General features: G+C 37.2%; 2 protein-coding genes across 8 annotated transcripts in view; one reads left to right on the forward strand and one right to left on the reverse strand.

Moving 5' to 3' along the window:
- ERLEC1 (endoplasmic reticulum lectin 1) overlaps positions 1 to 19,847 on the reverse strand; it is a 45,656-nt gene extending 25,809 nt beyond the window's left edge. For all 6 annotated transcript variants that reach the window (XR_009009974.1, XR_009009973.1, XR_009009972.1 and 3 more), the window contains exons 1-8: positions 19,528 to 19,847; positions 13,964 to 14,068; positions 12,264 to 12,344; positions 11,613 to 11,690; positions 11,409 to 11,472; positions 10,371 to 10,405; positions 8,136 to 8,359; positions 7,914 to 8,043 (exon numbers count right to left, since the gene is read on the reverse strand). Coding sequence is in view for 1 of the 6 variants with exons in the window: in XM_007190023.2 (XP_007190085.1) it covers positions 7,914 to 8,043; positions 8,136 to 8,359; positions 10,371 to 10,405; positions 11,409 to 11,472; positions 11,613 to 11,690; positions 12,264 to 12,344; positions 13,964 to 14,068; positions 19,528 to 19,689 (879 nt within the window). In the remaining 5 variants the exon portion in view is untranslated. The remainder of the gene's footprint in view (positions 1 to 7,913; positions 8,044 to 8,135; positions 8,360 to 10,370; positions 10,406 to 11,408; positions 11,473 to 11,612; positions 11,691 to 12,263; positions 12,345 to 13,963; positions 14,069 to 19,527) is intronic.
- A 133-nt stretch (positions 19,848 to 19,980) lies between these two features.
- Positions 19,981 to 21,981, forward strand: part of ASB3 (ankyrin repeat and SOCS box containing 3) — a 92,389-nt gene continuing 90,388 nt past the window's right edge. Inside the window, exon 1 of one of the 2 annotated variants that reach the window (XM_007190029.2) lies at positions 19,981 to 20,120. The gene's annotated coding sequence lies outside the window, so the exon portion shown is untranslated. Of the gene's footprint in view, positions 20,121 to 20,158; positions 20,274 to 21,981 lie in introns of those variants that run through there. The other variant, XM_057558625.1, reaches the window with a different exon arrangement.

The raw sequence follows: 21,981 nt of genomic DNA on the forward strand, positions 1-21,981 counted from the left end.
CTCAAACCCATGTCCCCCACATTGGCAAACGGATCTTAACCACTGCACCACCAGGGAATCCCATCATCTGTAGCTCTTTCTGTTTTTTCTTTTCTTTTTTTTAAATTTTTTTTTATACAGCAGGTTGTTATTAGTCATCAATTTTATACACATCAGTGTATACATGTCAATACCAATCGCCCAATTCATCACACCACCACCCCCAAACCCCCCCCCCCCCGCTGCCTTCCCCCCTTGGTGTCCATATGTTTGTTCTCTACATCTGTGTCTCTATTTCTGCCCTGCAAACCAGTTCATCTGTACCATTTTTCTAGGTTCCATATATATGCATTAATATACGATATTTATTTTTCTCTTTCTGACTTACTTCACTCTGTATGACAGTCTCTAGATCCATCCACGTCTCAACAAATGATCCAATTTCGTTCCTTTTTATGGCTGAGTAATATTCCATTGTATATATGTACCACATCTTCTTTATCCATTCGTCTCTCAGTGGGCATTTAGGTCGCTTCAATGACCTGGCTATTGAAAATAGTACTGCAATGAACATTGGGGTGCATGTGTCTTTTTGAATTATAGTTTTCTCTGGGTATATGCCCAGTAGTGGGATTGCTGGATCATATGGTAATTTTATTTTTAGTTTTTTAAGGAACCTCCATATTGTTCTCCATAGTGGCTGTATCAATTTACATTCCCACCAACAGTGCAAGAGGGTTCCCTTTTCTCCACACCCTCTCCAGCATTTGTTGCTTGTAGATTTTCTGACAATGCCCATTCTAACTGGTATGAGGTGATACCTCATTGTAGTTTTGATTTGCATTTCTCTAATAATTAGTGATGTCGAGCAGCTTTTCATGTGCTTCTTGGCCATCTGTATGTCTTCTTTGGAGAAATGTCTATTTAGGTCTTCTGCCCATTTTTGGATTGCGTTGTTTGTTTTTTTAGTATCGAGCTACAGGAGCTGTTTATATATTTTGGAGATTAATCCTTTGTCCATTGATTCGTTTGCAAATATTTTCTCCCATTCTGAGGGTTGTCTTTTCGTCTTGTTTATGGTTTCCTTTGCTGAGCAAAAGCTTTGAAGTTTCATTAGGTCCCATCTGTTTATTTTTGTTTTTATTTCCATTACTCCAGGAGGGGAATTAAAAAAGATCTTGCTGTGATTTATGTCAAAGAGTGTTCTGCTTATGTTTTCCTCTAAGAGTTTTATAGTGTCTGGTCTTACATTTAGGTCTCGAATCCATTTTGAGTTTATTTTTGTGTACGGTGTTACGAAGTGTTCTAATTTCATTCTTTTACATGTAGCTGTCCAGTTTTCCCAGCACCACTTATTGAAGAGACTGTCTTTTCTCCACTGTATATCTTTGCCTCCTTTGTCATAGTCATAGATTAGTTGACTATAGGTGCATGGGTTTATCTCTGGGCTTTCTATCCTGTTCCATTGATCTTTGTTTCTGTTTTTGTGCCACTACCATATTGTCTTGGTTACTGTAGCTTTGTAGTATAGTCTGAAGTCAGGGAGCCTGATTCCTCCAGCTCCGTTTTTTTCCCTCAAGACTGCTTTGGCTATCGGGGTCTTTTGTGTCTCCATACAAATCTGAAGATTTTTTGTTCTAGTTCTGTGAGAAATGCCATTGGTATTTTGATGGGGATTGCATTGAATCTGTAGATTGCTTTGGGTAGTATAGTCATTTTCACAATATTGATTCTTCCAATCCAAGAACATGGTATATCTCTCCATCTGTTGGTATCATCTTTAATTTCTTTCATCAGTGTCTGATAGTTTTCTGCATACAGGTCTTTTGTCTCCCTAGGTAAGTTTATTCCTAGGAATTTTACTCTTTTTGTTGCAATGGTAAATGGGAGTGTTTCCATAATTTCTCTTTCAGATTTTTCATCATTAGGGTATAGGAATGCAATAAATTTCTGTGCATTAATTTTGTAACCTGCAACTTTACCAAATTCACTGATTAGCTCTAGTAGTTTTCTGGTAGCATCTTTAGGATTCTCTATGTATAGTATCATGTCATCTGCAAACAGTGACAGTTTTACTTCTTCTTTTCCAATTTGTATTCCTTTTATTTCTTTTGCTTCTCTGATTGCTGTGGCTAGGACTTCCAAAACTATGTTGAATAACAGTCCTGAGAGTGGACATCCTTGTCTTGTTCCTGATCTTAGAGGAAATGCTTTCAGTTTTTCACCATTGAGAATGATGTTTGCTGTGGGTTTGTCGTATATGGCCTTTATTATGTTGAGTAGGTTCCCTCTATGCCCACTTGCTGGAGAGTTTTTATCATAAATGGGTGTTGAATTTTGTCAAAAGCTTTTTCTGCATCTATTGAGATGATCATATGGTTTTTCTTCTTCAATTTGTTAATATGGTGTATCACATTGATTGATTTGTGTATATTGAAGAATCCTTGCATCCCTGGGATAAATCCCACTTGATCATGGTGTATGATCCTTTTAATGTGTTGTTGGATTCTGTTTGCTAGTATTTTGTTGAGGATATTTGCATCTATATTCATCAGTGATATTGGTTTCTAATTTTCTTTTTTTGTAGTATCTTTGTCTGGTTTTGGTATGAGGATGATGGTGGCCTCATAGAATGAGTTTGGGAGTGTTCCTTCCTCCTCAATTTTTTGGAAGAGTTTGAGAAGGATGGGTGTTAGCTCTTCTCTAAATGTTTGATAGAATTCACATGTGAAGCCATCTGATCCTGGACTTTTGTTTGTTGGAAGATTTTTAATCAGTTTCAATTTCATTACTTGTGATTGGTGTGTTCATATTTTCTGTTTCTTCCTGGTTCAGTCTTGGAAGGTTATACCTTTCTAAGAATTTGTCCATTTCTTCCAGGTTGTCCATTTTATTGGCATAGATTTGCTTGTAGTAGTCTCTTAGGATGCTTTGTATTTCTGTGGTGTCTGTTGTAACTTCTTTTTCATTTCTAATTTTATTTATTTGAGTCCTCCCCCTCTTTTTCTTGATGAGTCTGGCTAATGGCTTATCAATTTTGTTTATCTTCTCAAAGAACCAGCTTTTAGTTTTATTGATCTTTGCCATTGTTTTCTTTGTTTCTATTTCATTTATTTCTGCTCTGATCTTTATGATTTCTTTCCTTCTGCTTACTTTGGGTTTTGTTTGTTCTTCTTTCTCTAGTTCCTTTAGGTGTAACCTTAGATTGCTTGAGATTCTTCTTGTTTCTTGCGGTATGCTTGTATAGCTATAAACTTCCCTCTTAGAACTGCTTTTGCTGCATCCCATAGGTTTTGGATTGTCATGTTTTCATTGTCATTTTTCCCTAGGTATTTTTTGATTTCCTCTTTGACTTCTTCAGTGATCTCTTGGTTATTTAGTAACGTATTGCTTGGCCTCCATGTGTTTGTGTTTTTTACGTTTTTTTCCCCTGTAATTCATTTCTAATCTCATAGCATTGTGGTCAGAAAAGATGCTTGATATGATTTCAATTTTCTTAAATTTACTGAGGCTTGATTTGTGACCCAAGATGTGATCTATCCTGGAGAATGTTCCGTGCGCACTTGAGAAGAAAGTGTAATCTGCTGTTTTTGGATGGAATGTCTTATAAATATCAATTAAATCTATCTGGTCTATTGTGTCATTTAAAGCTTCTGTTTCCTTATTTATTTTCATTTTGGATGATCTGTCCATTGGTGTAAGTGAGGTGTTAAAGTCCCCCACTATGATTGTGTTACTGTCGATTTCCTCTTTTATAGCTGTTAGCAGATGCCCTATGTATTGAGGTGCTCCTATGTTGGGTGCATATATAATTGTTATATCTTCTTCTTGGATTGATCCCTTGATCATTATGTAGTGTCCTTCCTTGTCTCTTGTAACATTCTTTATTTTAAAGTCTATTTTATCTGATATGAGTATTGCTATACCAGTTTTCTTTTGATTTCCATTTGCATGGAATATCTTTTTCCATCCCCTCACTTTCACTTTGTATGTGTCCTTAGGTCTGAAGTGGGTCTCTTGTAGACAGCATATAGATGGGTCTTGTTTTTGTATCCATTCAGCAAGTCTGTGTCTTTTGGTTGGAGCATTTAATCCATTCACGTTTAAGGTAATTATCGATATGTATGTTCCTATTCCCATTTTCTCAATTGTTTTGGGTTTGTGTTTGTAGGTCCTTTTCTTCTCTTGTGTTTCCCACTTAGAGAAGCTTCTTTAGCATTTGTTGTAGAGCTGGTTTGGTGGTGCTGAATTCTCTTAGCTTTTGCTTATCTGTAAAGCTTTTGATTCCTCCATTGAATCTGAATGAGATCCTTGCTGGGTAGAGTAATCTTGGTTGTAGGTTCTTCCCTTTCATCACTTTAAGTATATCATGCCACTCCCTTTTGGCTTGTAGAGTTTCTGCGGAGAAATCAGCTGTTAACCTTATGTGAGTTCCCTTGTATATTATTTGTCGTTTTTCCCTTGCTGCTTTCAATAATTTTTCTTTGTCTTTAATTTTTGCCAATTTGATTACTATGTGTCTCGGTGTGTTTCTCCTTGGGTTTATCCTGTATGGGACTCTCCGTGCTTCCTGGACTTGGGTGGCTATTTCCTTTCCCATGTTAGGGAAGATTTTAACTATAATCTCTTCAAATATTTTTTCTGGTCCTTTCTCTCTCTGTTCTCCTTCTGGGACCCCTATAATGCGAATGTTGTTTCGTTTAATGTTGTCCCAGAGGTGTCTTAGGCTGTCTTCATTTATTTTCATTCTTTTTTCTTTAGTCTGTTCCGCAGCAGTGAATTCCACCATTCTGTCTTCCAGGTCACTTATCCGTTCTTCTGCCTCAGTTATTCTGCTATTGATTCCTTCTAGTGTAGTTTTCATTTCAGTTATTGTATTGTTCATCTCTGTTTGTTTGTTCTTTAATTCTTCGAGTTCTTTGTTAAACATTTCTTGCATCTTCTCGATCTTTGCCTGCATTCTTTTTCCGAGGTCCTGGATCATCTTCACTACCATTATTCTGAATTCTTTTTCTGGAAGGTTTCCTATCTCCACTTCATTTAGTTGTTTTTCTGGGGTTTTATCTTGTTCCTTCTTCTGGTACATAGCCCTCTGCCTTTTCATCTTGTCTATCTTTCTGTGAATGTGGTTTTTGTTCCACAGGCTGCAGGATTGTAGTTCTTCTTGCTTCCACTGTCTGCCCTCTGCTGGATGTGGCTATCTAAGAGGCTTGTGTAAGTTTCCTGATGGGAGGGACTGGTGGTGGGTAGCACTGCATCTGTAGCTTTTTAAAAATAATTTTTCTCGACTTGCAGATTAAACACATTAGTCAAAGAAAAATAAACTGGTACTTCTTCCTTGAAGAATAGTTAAAGTTGGACTTGTGAATCATTTTGATCAAGCTGACTTTAAGTACCTGTCAGTACTTAAACTACTATCAAGAAGAAGATGAGAACAGAATTCCATCTCTAATCTTTCAATACATTACTTCAAATAAAATGCAGATTAAGTTTAAGATAAATTTTTCCTCCTCTCAAAATGGCAGGGTTCACAACATCCACAAAGAGTCTGGCAATACTTTCACAATAAGTATCCAAGAGGAAGGGGAGAAAAAGGCCTTGCAGTTAAATATTAATTAACCCAGTGTAAAGTACTAACAGCATATCAGGTATCATGCAAGGAGCTGGAAATCCCAAGTAATGAAAGCATATTTTATTTTCCCTCCGTTTAAATGAGGAACCATAGGAAAAACAACAAATTTTAGCCATAAAAGTGCTATAATGGAGGATTGAATAAAATACAAGACCACAGAAGAGGAAACACTGATCTCTTCCGCGGGTAATCAGTTAGAAGTCGTGGCTCATTTGCAAAGGAAGTGACACTGGAAGCACATCTTCAAGCATACACGTGTTGACCTTCTATTAGTTCATCATATGTAGGGAGGGAGGGGAGAAGACAACAGAGGAAGAGGCAAAACAGTATATTCAAAGGCAAGGAGGTTGGAAAGAATGTGGTACTTTTTGGAAACTCTTAAGTTGTTCAAAATAGCTGGGATCAAGGGAATGGTGATGAGAGATGAAGCTGAAGCCAATCACAAATGGTCTTTTTTTTTTTTTTTTAATCTTTTGGCCATGCCGCATGGCATGTGAGACCTTAGTTCCCTGATCAGGGATTGAACCTGTGCCCCCTGCATTGGCAGCGTGGAATCTTGACCACTGGCCCGCCAGGGAAGTCCCCACAAATGGTCTTGACTTTCCTTTGATAAAATAAGTGTATGAGCAATGATTTTATCCTGAGGTATAGATCATGTTAACTACCAAAAGATTAAATAAATAATCAAATGTTCATTTCAGGAAGAACATTTTATCAGCTGTGTTGGAAGAATTAGAAAGAAGATGCATGAGGACCTTAGTTTCTGGTCTTAGGAAATGATGGGGTCCTGAACTAATGCCAGGACAGAGTTGAAAAGCAGTCAGAGGATAACACTGATAGCACTGAGTAAACGATTAGAGTTAGAGATGAATTAAGAGATGGGTAAGAGAAATGACTCAGGTTTCTGACTTGGACAACTGGGTACAGCACACTGCTTTAAAAGCAATGGGGAAGAAAACAAAAGGGTCAGTGTGAAAGAGAAAAAAATGGTTAAGTTAGAGATTACTGAAAATGTATATACATCCAATAGGCAGATGAAAAGGGAAGATAGCATATCAAAAGGGAGAAGCAGCAGAGAGAGGGTTAAGAGGACAGGTTCTAGAATCAGACTACTTTGATTCTAATCTCTAACCCATCACTTGTCACTTCCCCTCTCTGAACCTCAGTTCCCTAACCTGTTAAGGTGGATAATAGTAAATCTTATATGCTATTGTAAGGATTAGATAATAGTTGTAAAGACTCAATACATGTAAATTATTTGATTGTGATTTGAGTTCAGGAGAAAGATCAGTGTTGCAGATGTGTATTTATAACTCATGGGCATAGAAATGGAAGTTGAAAGAATGGCCGTGGATGAGCTTACTTAAGGAGACTACGTACAATAAGGAGAGAAAGCAGCTACGGACAGAACCCAGGGGAACTTCAACATTTTAAGGAGCAGGAATTAGAGAAAGTACTAGTACACAGGAGAGCAGAACCAGAGAGAACCAGAGATAATGACCTGTAGTAAAGAAAGGAGAAAAAGTTCAAGCTTCCAATGCTCAGCTAAGCTCAAGTTATGCATATGTTCAGCAAATTTAGAACCAAAAGATTGCTGTTGACCTTAATAAGAACAGTTTAAGAAGAATGATAGAAATATGGTTTGATAATAAATAGCAATGAGCTGAAGAACAAATAAAGCGTTAGGAGATGGGCTGCAGTCTATTTTTTCAAGAGGCTTACCTGCGAAGTCCAGTTAACTGGCTAAAAATTAAACTTAACTGAAATGAACAGGATGGCAAACTTTAAAATCTTATGGAATTATAGGGGACTTTCCTGGTGGTCCAGTGGTTAAGAATCTGCCTTCCAATGCAGGGGACATGGGTTCAATCCCTGGTTGGTGAACTAAGATCCCACGGGATAACAAAGCCTGCATGCCAAAATACTGAGCCCATGCACTGTAAATACTGAGCCGTGCGCTCTGGAGCCCATGCGCCACACAACTAGAGAGAAGCCCATGCTCTGCAACGAAAGATCCCGCAAGCCGCAATGAAGATACTGCGTGCTGCAACTAAGACCCGATGCAGCCAAATTAATAAAAAAGAAAATTGTGGAATCATGAGTGTAAGAGAATGCTAAAATAGTTTCTGAGAAGTATTAAAATAAGGAAAAGAATTAAAATCAAAAGAATTGGAATTGACACTTTTGAGTCAGGAAAATAAATGACAACTACTATACTACAGAAATCATTAAAATACTGACATATGCTCTGAAATTTGGAAAAGGAAGCACTGAAAGAAATACTGTTAGATAATTCTCATACCTCTTTATTTCTCCTAAAAGGCACCCTCAGTATTTCTTCCTGCTGTTCCAACTGTCTCAGGGTGAGGGGTTTAAATGGTGATCCTGGTAGTGACTGGCAAAATATGTCATTCACAGGAGATGCTCTGAATCTATTCAGTGAGAACAAAGCATTAAACCTAAGCAAACGACACTTTAAAGCATGTGTGCATTTCATGTTTAAAATATTAAATCCACATCCTACCTATATTTAGGATGACTGCACAAGAGTGGTGTCAAAATGACAACTTCATATTCACAAGTTGTAACTTCAGCTACTGAAAGAATTTCATGCTTAGACTCAGGATGACATATGTACATCACAGTACTTGATCTGGGCCGGTTCTGTTTCAAACTACAAGGTGTACCATTTCCCATTCCCACTGGATAGTAGGGTGTCATCTGACCTTCGATATTTTTAGTGGGAATCTTAAAAAAAGAGTATAAGACAGACTTTTCATTAGAAATAGAGGTGCGGTGAGGATGGAGAAGCACTTATTCTGAAAGGAAGAAAACTACATTTTATTCATAAACTAACATTTATAAAGGTAACATTTCTGTACTTTCTATAAGGTCTCCCTCTACTATTCTTTTGATTCATATTCTTATTTGAGCAAATACATATTTTCAGAGCTAATTTAATACAGAATAAAAGAAAATTTTTATTTGGTGCTAAAATTGAAATGTACACTTATATAAAAAAGGCTATAATAACATAATTAATATGAATTATTTTCAAAAGTTCCAAATAAAGTGACTAAGATAAAATATAGAAACTTACTATACTTGGGCTGGTCAGAGCTTTCTTCACTAAACTCTCAAGTGAATGCCTATGTTAGAATTTAGATTCTAGAGATCTGAAGTTTGATTTGTCAAAAAGTAGGGCTACAGAGTTAACACTATCTTCTAAAACAGGAATCTAAATACTGTGCTGGTTCACTGATCTGCTTACTCTTCTTCCCTGTTATTAACAGACATACTTCTCAGCATATAAACTCCTGTATAAATCCATTCATGGCCAGCAAAAGATAGATGAAGAAATTTTCACGGAATGGGGGAATAAAGGAGATCACCCCAGAAGACAAGGATTATTAAGGAGTTAGCTCCCATACTTTTATCGACATAAACACAAGAAGAATTAAATGGAAGGGCTTTAAAAGATATTGTTAATATCTCCAAGCAAGCTCTTTGGAGGCAGGGAGCTCATCTTGTATCACTTTGGTACCCAAAACAGGCAATAAATAAATGTTTCCAGGGGAAAATATTTTGAGATTTCTTGTATGCTATTTTCATGCTAGTGTCTCGAATTAGAAAATCCTGGGTTAAAATCCAAGCTTTCCATTCACTAGCCTTATGACTTTGACCAAATTTCAGTTTTTGTCATTCATAAAAGTAGAATAATAATATATACTCAAAGGCTGTAGGGAGAATTAAGCATTACCCTTTGTTACATGCCTGGCACAGCATCTGGCTTATGAATTGGGGCTCAATAAATGTTAGTTTTCTTCCCTTACCCTTTTCTTCCTCTTCCTTGATCATTTCACACTTTGAATTCCATCTTGCTATCCTCCAGAGCCAAAAATATTTTGAGATAAATATTTTATCTCAAAGGTAGTCTGTAAAATTAAAACCTTTTAAAATAGCAATGCTGTGTGTGTCTATGCATAGCTTACCAATTCCCCCAAAGCCACCCTTTTAAGTTATGGGCATCCCTTTTAAGTAATCTTTAAGGCCTTTTGCCGTTTAACTTTACTTCTAATAAAAGAATCATTATGGTATGAAACCATTTATAGAAATATCCTCTACCAATAAGTTATTTAACTTTATGGAAATTCTTAGGATTCATAAAGCATTCCTTGAACCACAGGGGCATTTAAAAACTGTAACTGGTCACCCTAAGGAATCGTTCTTTTTAAACAATCCTATTTTTCAGTCATCAAATATGCATTCACATTCAATAAGCATGAAGGGCCTATATTATGTCTGGCACTCTGCTTTGCACTGTGGGGTAAAGAGATAAAAGACAGTCCCTGCTTTTAAGATGCTTGCAGTCTGGTAGCTTGTTATTTACATTTATGATTTATCTGTTTTACCCATAGGAGATAGGGTCCAAACAACAGAAAAAATGCAAAAGCTCCAACGTTGAACAGAGGGAAAGAACCACTGTGAAGCACAGAAGTGATATAATGCTATTATAGAAACTTTCCCAGACACATCTTTGATAAATTCATTTATTTTTGTATGATCTTAAAGTAAATAAAAGTATTATAGCATAACTTTTCTCATAAAAATCTAACATATTGCAAATTTTCTTTGACTAAATCCTTTGAGGTAGTTGGTAGATAGTTAAAGAACGCATGGCTATATTCTGTCAATTAAGTTGTATAAATTCATGTCTAACAATAGATATTAAGACTGAAAATCACCAATTATCACTTGCCTCTTTTGATTTTTCCTTTTCTTCCACTTCTTGTTCTGTGGATTAATACAAAAGTAAGTTAAATAATGACCAGTGACTTATATACAAGATATAAATGACTAAGTTTTCATCAACTTTGTAATCTTAAACTTCTTTCTAAAGAAGACCTGGACTTCCCTGGTGGTGCAGTGGTTAAGAATCGACCTGCCAGTGCAGGGGACATGGATCTGGTCCCTGGTCCAGGAAGATCCCACATGCCATGGAGCAACTAAGCTCGTGCGCCACAACTACTGAGCCTGTGCTCTAGAGCCCACGAGCCAAAACTACTGAGCCCACGCGCCTAGAGCCCGTGCTCCGCAACAAGAGAAGTTACCGCAATGAGAAGCTCGTGCCCCACAATGAAGAGTAGCCCCCGCTCACTGTAACTAGAGAAAAGCCTGCGCACAGCAACAAAGACCCAACACAGCCAATAAATAAATAAATAAAATAAAATAAAAATAAAAATAAGACCCAAAACATACACATACTTTTAGCTAGATTCCTTGAAATGGTTTCTTTTGAAAGAACAGTCATATTTAATCATTACATCTTTATCTAGGAAATACTCTATTTGAGGCATAAGAACTGGCCGTGACAGTTTTCTTCTGAAGTGTTTTTATCTCAGTGAAAGGTTTAATCTTAAATGAGTTGACCAACTTGAATAATATAGATGAATAAAAATATTTCATAATTTGAGGGATACATCTACATGTCTATTTCCATATATAAAAAGTTGCTTAAACCAAGCAAAAGACTAACACTATATAAATATAACACTGATATGTATGTCTCACCAGATTTAAAAAATTTATTAATAGGTAGAAAAAAAGCACAATGTTTGCTAAAACAGAAAATAATGAAAAGATCTCTTTGAAAAAGTTTTCTATGGGGTTGTTCAGAAGTTTATTTTAGTGTTTTAAAATTCATACAGTCTCCAACAAAATCTTTTAAATACCAATTTGAACATATACTTTAAACCAAATACCAGCATTACTACTAAATCACTCTGTAGAAACAAACCTTTTTCAGATAGAAGGTTCTTAGCCAACATATTCCCAAGGTAGTACTCGTGAATATTTACTTTCTATATTTAAAAATAAAATAAAAATGTAGTAAGTATTTGGCAAATACATTTTTAAAGAATACAGTTTAAAACCATCCATCTCATTATTAAAGTTTTCATTTTATAATGTTCCATATTTCAGATTTTGAAGAAAAAAATACCTGACCACTTTCTTTCTCTTCATGGTACTGCCGAATGTGTTTTCCGTGACATACTTCGTAAGTCCAGTAAGACTCAATCTAAGACAGATGGATGTATTTATGTACAAAAGCCACATAACTCAACTGAATTCCTTTTTGATATTTTAAGCAACTGAGATTTCTCTGAAGATTTAGAGCAAGCTTTCATTAAATGAAAGTTATTATTATGCCTCAGAAAATATGAAATTACTGAAGCCTATTCATTGTTTTCACTAATTAGATAAATGTGAAAATTCTATGAAGGAAATAGGTCTAAATACACCTGGGGTCTATAATAAACACCTGGCCAAGGGATCATTTTTTACACAGCCTAAAAAAATAACCATGAGCATTTTTAATTAAAAATTGTATATAAGGAAACTTTCTTTTGATCTGAAAAACATTCAAAGCAGTTTGGTGATATTATTTGATAATTGATATTATTGGGTGTTTGCTGCATATACTATACAGGAATTTAAATGAACAAAATACTATTAAGCAACAGTTTAGTTTTACAACTAACTTAAAATGTGATACAACATAATAAAGTAAAAAGAAACAGAATTATTTTCAAGGGCCTATTGGCTGCTGGAAATTTATTTTCTAGTTATCAAGTGAACATAAAATACATACTCTGTAGGAACAACTGCTCTGTTTAAATAGTGGCTCCAATAGCTCTCTTGGATTTGGGCCTTTATAATCCTTTTCTTCTTCCTATGAAAGAATTAGAGTTTAATACAATTATTCTGGAACTTCACCCAACTCTGCTGTTTAGGTATTAACTCATTGGTCAAACCACAAATGCTTGGAAATAAAAGGGGGAAAAAAGTCAAAACCTTTAATAAGATCCTATGGCATGCCACTTCTTTCAAAAGAATTGAAGTATATGCAGCAACATGGATGGACCTAGAGATTTTCATACTGAGTGAAGTAAGCCAGACAGAGAAAGACAACTATCATATAATATCGCTTATATGCGGAATCTAAAAAAAAAAAGGTACACATGAACTTATTTACAAAACAAAATAGTCACACATGTAGAAAATAAATTTATGGCTACCAGGGGGAAAGGGGTGGGGTGAGGGATAAATTGGGGGATTGGGATTGACATATACACATTACTATATATAAAATAGATAACTAATAAGGACCTACTATATAGCATAGGGAACTCTACTCAATACTCTGTAATGACCTATATGGGAAAGGAATCTGAAAAAGAGTAGATATATGTATATGTATAACTGATTCACTTTGCTGTACACCTGAAACTAACACAACATTGTAAATCAACTGTAATCCAAAAAAAAAACAGAATTGAAGTATAAAATATGGAGCCATAGAATAATCTTCCATTCTTTCTTCTCTAGAAAAAGGTTAAGTATCAGTTTCCTGAACAATTCTTATAAACCTACTTCAGAATTTTTAAATGCTTGTATCCAAACAAATTCTAGCTATGAAAGCCTCAGAACAGTTGAATCTTATAGAATACACTAGAAAGTTTTAATATACTTCTCAGTTTTCCATATATTTTTACATTTCAGACTTGAATGCCATAAATATGTGTGTAATTGCATATGTGTGTATTTGTGTCTTAAGGAGGTTTAAAACAAAATGAGATAGCTGTCTTTCACAGATTTCAAGTCTGAACAAAACCTAAGAAACCTAAACTCACTGAGTTTAATACTTCCATTTTACAGATTGTGAAAATATTATGTAATTAGCTCAATAAATTAATTGAGTGGAGGAACTGAGTTTCAAATTTGTTCAAGGTTCCACAGCTAACTATAGCCTATACCTCAGCCTCCTGGCTCCTAGGCTGGTGTCCTTTCCATTTTACCATGCTGCCTCTCGTGTTTCATCTTGAAAGAAGTCATTGCCTTGAAGGATGGATAAGAGGCAGTTAGGGCATTTTAGGAGCAAGAAACGGGCATGAGCTAAGGTAGTGAGAAAGCACAAGGTACCTATAGATTTACTTATTATTAATTCTTTATAAAAAATGTCACATACACATTTAAAATTTTATCTTGTTTCAAAACCTTCATTTCTATAAAAGAAAGCATGTGTGGAGTTAGATTTTCATCTAAAACATTAATGATTGGTTGCTAGCTTTTCCAAGTTGAACTGTAAAAATCAAAGAATTTAGGAATAATAAGGATTACTAACAACACTGTAAATCACTATACTTCAATAAAAAAGTGATTACTGTATTTATAGTAAGACAGGATAATTGAGAAACCTGTCACTCAATTTTATTTTAAGGTATGGAGTTGCAATGTTTTAAATAAATATCTTTGGTGACAGGGATTATCAATGTATTTATAAAAACTTACCTCATCCCCACTTGTCACAAGGGGAAGAATGCATTTATATTTTTCTTTATGTGTAGTTGTCATGATGACATAATTATCTTCTTTATACAAAACTCCAGTTGTAGGCTAGAAATAGAACAAAAAATGCACATTACTTTAGCTGATTAAACTGAACTATACTAACTTACAGTCCCAGGTCAAACTAATTCATCATTTCAACAGGATTTTTAAACATACTTGCAAAGGCAGGGAAAAGATTCTACATATTTTTTAATGACAAAATGAAGATGACAAACTTTATCCTGGTGTTACAATGTAACAGAAAATAAGGAACAAAAATAAAGTTTGGAGTAAAAAGAAAAAAGTAGTAATGCAACAGATTGAAGTTATAATACAGATTAAAAAGCATTAAGAGGCGTCAATGTTCATGGATACATCATCACTGAATACTTATTGCTCCTATTAACAATTACCACCTATATATGAGAATTTACAGCACTTTATAAACATACTCTCAATTCTGTTGGATGGGACACCTGAACATAATATAATGTAGTATTTTTCATATTTGGATAACATATGGTCTTTACTGCAACTACTCAACTCTGCACTGTAGGAAGTAAGTGCATAGGCAATATGTAAATGAATAAGCATGGTTGTATTCTGAGAAAACAAACAAACAAATAGCTTTACAAAAATAAAGTTTGGAGTGGGCCAGCCCAAAGGTATAGTTTGCTGATTCATGGTATATATCAACAAAACTATCCTTAAAGCGTTCTACAGTATAAAACCAAACAAATTCACAAATCAAAATGAACCAGTGTAATTCAAATGAACATTTCAATTAATATAACTGATTTTAACTAAAAAGAAATCTCTGCCTTGTGATAGCAAATATGTCACTAACTACTAAGGCAGAAGTTTTCAAAGTCTATGAGAGGTGTTCTCTGACAATTCAATTCTCTCTTAACTTTTCTCTTCTTACAGCATTGTAAACCCACTATACTATTTGGCTATCCTGGCAAGGAAAGAACCACCTTTATTACATACCTCTGCTCTTTTCTCAGTTTAACAAAAACAATTCCTAACTATAATAAAACCAGTACTACTTGAAACTGATGTTATCTTAAACACAAATACAAATTAGGAGATGTTTTCCCAAGACAATAAAACAAAACAAAACACAGCAGTAAATACTAGCTGTATTAGCTATATGACAGTACCAAATTAAGTTCTTTACATTTATTGTCTCATTGATGCTCGAAGCAAGCATTGTACCCATCTCCCCGAAAAGGAAACTGGAGCCCAGGGCTTAAATAATTTGTCCAAGGTAATACAGCCAGTAAGTAGCACAGCCCAGACATGAACCCTAGCAGACTGATTCCATATTCTGTGTGCTCTTAACTGTTTCAACATGCTTGAATTTGAACTAGCTTTTGTTAACATTTTCTTAGATTACTATATAGACTCCTGGACTATGGCCAACGATCCTTATTTAAAAGATCATCACAAGTGAAGAGAGAAATCAAAGAGCTTTGAAAGTCAGAGTTGTAAAGCCAAATTTGTGATAAAGGGATCCTTAGAAACATTTATTCAGTTGAGCCAACAAACTGCTGTAAGACATAACACTTATAATGTCTCTCGGTGTTTTTCGGATATATTCAGAATATATGATAGTGAGTTGTGCAAAGCATGACCTACATTCATTTAGCTAGCAATGGATGGCCTTTAGTCTTGTCAAATCATTCCTGTACTGTAGGGAAGGTGGACAGTAGCATATGACTTAAATGTAATCCTCTCTATTTGTGAAGTACCTGCAATTTAATATTCATAACTGGATTCTACAGCAATATTGACTCATTTACTAAAATATTTACCACAATGCTAACAATGGAAAAAGAAACTGTTTGTCTAGAGCCACGGCAAAGAAAGGAAGACAATTCTTTCTTTGTAATTAAAACTAATCTTGGGTTTTATGTCTATGTGAAGAAATTCATTCCTCTGCCTATTGCTTTTAAGGTTTAGGTAAAAGGTAACAGAAGTAGAAACCATCACCTGTTCTTATTTGAAGATTTGTTGTTGCTGCAAAGATTCATTTTTCATTAGTTTAGGAAGGGCTACTTTCTTCTTCAATAAAACAGACCAAGTGGCAATTCTTCTATCTGAAAACTCTTTGCTGAAATAGTGCATCACTTATTGGGATCACGAAGTAAAAATTTTAACAAACTTTACCCTAATTTTTAATAATAGAAATTACAGGGGAAAAGTTAACCTTTTGTGATTTTCTAAGTTAAAAAATTTTTTTTGATCTACTACTAAAATGCTTCCTTCTGATTTTGTAAAACATGTTTTTACCTAAAAAAATATAATTCTGAATGCACAGAATCACAGATAGTGTTAAAACACTTGTTTTATATAACTTAACACCTTAAAGTATTTCTAGTGTAAGATTAGTGATTTGATAAAAATCAGATTTTAATATAATGAAACTAATCAAGGGGGGGTGTGGTCTTTAAGATTAAGGAATTTAAAAAGTATCTTGGCAGGGGAGAAATTCCTAATGTTTGACATGAGTCTGGAGGAATTAAGATAGAGGATGAGAGAGAAAACTATCCTGGGAGAGGCTGTAAAATAAACTCAATGGCACTACTTGTTAATATATATAACATGCTTCGAACCATGGAGTTGGTCACCATTTTTCCCAAGTGTAGTGTCTGGGGAAAGTTTCTGAGTGGGAATACATTTCTATACTAACAAAAGAAGTAGAAAGAAAATTAGACTTGTTTTGTGGTTTTCCTTCGGTGAAATTCATAAACTCTGTGAAGTAATGAATAATCGAACACTTTAATGACACAGAGATGATATTTCAGAAGGAAAATATACACAAAAACAAAACTGACTGCTAAAAAACAGTAAAGAAAGAATATCATAATCATTAATTATTGTAAACATTTAAAAATGTACACAATTTTGGTGCTTAATACTTTACTAAGCAAATTCTAAAGATTACATATTATTTTGATATATCTGAAGGGGAAGATGATTTAAAGCACAGAAGAATTTTTTTTTAATTAATTTATTTATTTATGGCTGTGTTGGGTCTTCGTTTCTGTGCGAGGGCTTTCTCTAGCCGTGGCAAGCGGGGGCCACTCTTCATCGCGGTGCGCGGGCCTCTCACTACCGCGGCCTCTCTTGTTGCAGAGCACAGGCTCCAGATGCGCAGGCTCAGTAATTGTGGCTCACGGGCCCAGTTGCTCCGCGGCATGTGGGATGTTCCCAGACCAGGGCTCGAACCCGTATTCCCTGCATTAGCAGGCAGACTCTCAACCACTGCGCCACCAGGGAAGCCCAAGCACAGAAGAATTTTAAAGATAAAGAAAATTCAGATCTTCTAATCAAGTCCCTTCCAATTTCAGGTGGTAGAGAGATAAAGACCTTTATCCTAGTTCATACAGCTGCTTAGTTACACACAAATGTTCATCCAACTGGCTTATAAAACAAAATGACAGTGCCAGGTGTGGAGGGCTGTAGTTTCAACTACACAAAATAGGGAAGGGAAGCCTTGAGATTAGAAGAATACTAAAAAAAAAAAAAAAAAAATCAAAAGATCAATGATAATGACTCTTGGGGCTTATTTTTGTGTGAGGGCCACAGACCTTTTGCCAACTTATAGGAAAATGTTTCTAGATTTTTCTCAAAATAACTCAAACTTAAAAAAAGAAAAAAAATTTCTCCCCAAATTTTCAAATGTGCCCATCTTAGATTATGCTTCATTGCCAAAGAAAAGTAATTAAAAACAAAATGTCAAAATAAAATTGTTAGATGTAGGAAAGGTTGGTACAGCATACCTTAAGACCGAGATCTTGTACCATAACCTCTTTTTAGCCAGCAAACACCAGTGCCAGAAAGAAAACTGAACGATTTGGTAGTAACTTCTAAAAAGGCTAGTTTTAGTCATCTGCGTATAGGTCAGTAAATTTTTAGGGCCACATATCAGCATGCCTTTTTTTAATTAAAAAAAAAAAAAACAACAAAACACAGGTGCAAGAGTAAAAAATTTTAATGACCACATTCTTTAAACATTTGCCAAGTTCATGCCAAGTGTGCTCTTTGGAAATAATAACAGAGGCTGGACTAAAATATTCTTATCCCAAGCCTCTTAGTTATATCTGACTTGTAACAAACTTTCATATAAATATTTTAATATATCAATATTTCCTGAAAAAGAACCAACTGTATAGCACAGGGAACACTACTCAATACTCCGTAATGACCTATACGGGAATAGAATCTAAAAAAAGTGTATATATGTATATGTATAACTGATTCACTTGGCTGTAAAGCAGAAACTAACACAACATTGTAAACCAACTATGCTCCAATAAAAATTAATTAAAAAATATTTCCTGGCATTAATGCAAAGATTAATCTGGCTTCCCAGAGAAATACTTAAGTTTAAGAACCACTGAACTACCAGAATGGAAGAACTGAAGACAGGTGGAGAAACAAACCAGGTGTGAAATATTAGCAAAAACTAACATCTGCAAATAGAAGTCTGTTGTGGTACTGATGACATCCGTTATCCTGGGACATTCTGTGCAGACATCCTAGTATCACATATTCACGTTTCAGTGAAATAGTAATAGAACAACATACTAAAACAGTCTTCCAAGTAGAACGACTGCAGGTAATTGGAATAGGAATTAAAAAAAAAATTCTGCAGGGCGGAGCGGGGGGCGGGGGGAACTGTTGCATTTTCCCCGACTTCCATTTGAAATAAATGAATTAATTACCATACGGTAAGTATCACAAGAGCCCAATTTTTATTGGCCTACCGTGGATAGCAAGACTTCTCAGCAGTCCACTCCCCAAATGAAGAAGGACTGCAAATATTCATTACTTTGAGATTATAAATATGTTCTTCAATGTAAGAAAACCGATCATAAAATCTCATGTTTCGGGGTCTTAAATATCAGTCGTAATACATCAAAACTGTAAAGGATATTCTGCATAGAGCGTCGTTAACATCTCACAGGCCAAACAGCCCTCTCAGAAACAACTCTGCAGGAAAAAGAGCTGTGCGTATATGTATATGTACTGTGTGTGTATACAAGGGAGAAAGAACGAATATGAGAGAGGGAACTCATATCCGCAGTACAACTGGTTGTGTAGGTAGGGTGTGTAATACTCCTTGAAGGAGAGAAGGCTGATGGTGGAGTTAAGAGCTGCAGAGGACTTTCCAAAGAGAAGACAAATGTGTGCGCCTGACGTGGTTCTAGAAAAGCTTCTTCCACAGGGTGGGAGTGTTGGTAAGGTATAGTGAGACAGATTTTTAAAGGGGAGAGCAGGTGACCGCTGGATCCCGGAATGCGTAGCATGGAGGGCACATCCACAGAACGTGTCTGATAAACACTTGCTGTTTGAATGAATGAACGCGTAGTCGATGAAGCTTTGGATTGGGGAAGGAGGCATGCGCCCGCAGAGAAGGTTCTAGAGGGGAAAAACGCAGAATACTGAGGGAAGGGGCCGAACCCTTAAGTGCCAGGAGGAAGAGAGATGGCTACCGGGTTCGCGAGGGCACTGACCAGAGAGAACTCGGTGCCGGGCCAGTTGACTCGGAAAGGGATGTCATCGCTGAGCTGGGGGAGCGCTCGGCCGCCGCCGGACGCCTCTAGGAGACCGCAGAGTACCAGTAACAGCGGCCCGCCTGGGACCAGACTCCGCGCGCCGCCGCCTCCTTCCTCCATCCTCCGCCGCCGAGTTCTCCAGCAGCCGCCACAACCCCCTCGGCCCACAGTGGAGAGGAGAGGGAGGAGGAGGAGGAGGAGGAGGAGGAGGAGGAGGAGGAGGAGGAGGCGGCGGCGGGACTACCAAGCGCCCAGGCAGCCCAGGGCCCAACCGCCGCCACGTCTCCTTCCGGAGAGCACAGCAACACCGCCCCCGCCCCCGCCCCCTTTGACTTCCCGCCACCGTTTCCGGGGCAGGCAGTATATCAACATCCGGGGCCGTCGAGCCGTCCGTCTACGGAAGCCGGGACGCCGGCCGGGCTTATCTTGTCGCACGCAACCGCAGTCTAGCGGCTGGGAGCGAATGCAGCGGCTTCCCGGGAGCGGACGCGCAAAGACCGGGCCTCGGACCAGCCTTTTCGGCGGCGGCGAAGTGGCGGCACGGAGAGCCGGTGAGTCTGGGAGGCCGCGGCTGTTTCCTTCCGCCACCCGCGCGGCTCTCCACCGGCTGGGCAGCGGCTTGGCTCTCATGGAGCAGCTACAGGAGAGTGTGAGCGGGGCGGGTGCTGGTCTTCAGATGAGAAAATTCGAGGTGGCAAGGAGAAGTGAGAAGTGGCGATGTTCCTGACTGCTCTACCCTCTCGCTGCTTTTCCTTTTCTCCGCACGTAGCATCTGTACGCTTCATCTTTCCCGCTGGAAGTTTCTCTCCGCCTCTTTTGCTGTGGGCCGCGGTCACCTCACTACTTCAAGCTCCTGACTAACGCAGGGCGGGGGTTGGCTCAGTCTCCTCAGCCGTGGTTTCGGGGATACCCGAGCCGAGGAAACCTGTCGTCCCCCCGTATAAGAATACTGCGATTCTCCGAGGGTGGCCTAGACGGAGAATCTCCCTTGTGGGAAGGGCAGCTACATAGCTCAGCCCCTACATTTTTGCTTTACGGGGGTCTCTTTCATCCCAGAGTTGAAGTGTTGGGTTGCTGTTTTTTTAAGGAAGCCGATAAGTTGCTTTATGTGAGGTTCAGGGCCAGGTGAATGTGAGTTTATGAACTCACATGAGGTTCAGAGATCTCTGACTTTATTCAAAAAAGCACAAAAAGTTTTGGATTCCCCTCCCCATCTCGAAAAAAAAAGCCGTTGTTTCCATCTCTAATATAATGGGTTATACAGTGTTAGTTCTAGAGCACCTGTCATTGTCTTTCTGGAGGTGGGAAAAGCTAGACCTTCGTGCTAGATCTGCTAAAGACTGTGTCGTCCCTCGTGTGTCGTCGTCCCTCCCACCCCCTGCGCAATTTGAGCCAAATCAAAAAGCAGGAAGAACAGTCTGTTTTTCTATTTTTTGTTTTAGAAATTTCCTTTTTTAAAACAAAAGGAATCCGCAGCATCAAAGAAAATTACTTTTTTCCAGAATTGAGGTGTTGTTCATTAATTTATTTATTTATTAATGCTTAATATGTGTGCGAACACTGGGATTGGTAAATGGCAAATAAATGGGTCTCTGTCCTTTTTCTCTCATGGTCTAACAAGGGAGATTACACAGACAAATAATGGTAACCTATTGTGATATAATAAAGTAGTTAACATTTATATAGCATATCTTCCGTGCACTAGTGTAAGTACTTTATACTTTATATATGTTATGAGGCAAGTACTATAGATTATACAGTAAAGAGGTGTTAGAGTGAAGATATAAAGAAGGGCAGAGATTGGACAGGAAAGGCTTCCCAGGAGAGGTGACATTAGAATTGGGGTTTTAAGGATTTATAGGAGTTCATCAGGCAGGTGGGGAAGTGCATTTCCAGCACAATCCTTCTAGATGGTCCGTTAGGGCTTTTTGGTGTAGTCAGCAGATAGTGTGGGATGGAATCAACAGCAGGAGATTAGTGCTCTCTTAGAGGAACAGAGGCAGTCAGTTCAGATTAATTCAGTTCATTCAGTTCAAGATTAATTCCAAATGGATTAGATATTTAAATGAACAACAAAAAGAAAACAATAGAAGAAAACTTAGGAGAATAATTCAATGATCTTGGTGTGTAAGATAGGAAATCCTCAAGTCATGAAGGAAAAGAGATGTATTTGACTAAATAAAAATGAAAAATATTTGTCTGCTCTGGTTTAGTCTCTGGGTCTATAGTGATGGAAGCTGCCTCAGTAGAGCTTATGTTCAAGTAACAGATAAAAAACAAGTAAGATAATTTCTGGTAGTGGTCACTGCTGCTTAGAAACTAGGGTTGTGTGAAAGAGAATGCTTCTGGGATATGCTGCTCAGGTAGATGATCAGACTTGTGTGAGGAAGTGACATTTGAGTTGTGACTTGA

Source organism: Balaenoptera acutorostrata, chromosome 12 (genome assembly GCF_949987535.1).
Source record: "Balaenoptera acutorostrata chromosome 12, mBalAcu1.1, whole genome shotgun sequence".
NCBI lineage: Eukaryota > Metazoa > Chordata > Mammalia > Artiodactyla > Balaenopteridae > Balaenoptera > Balaenoptera acutorostrata.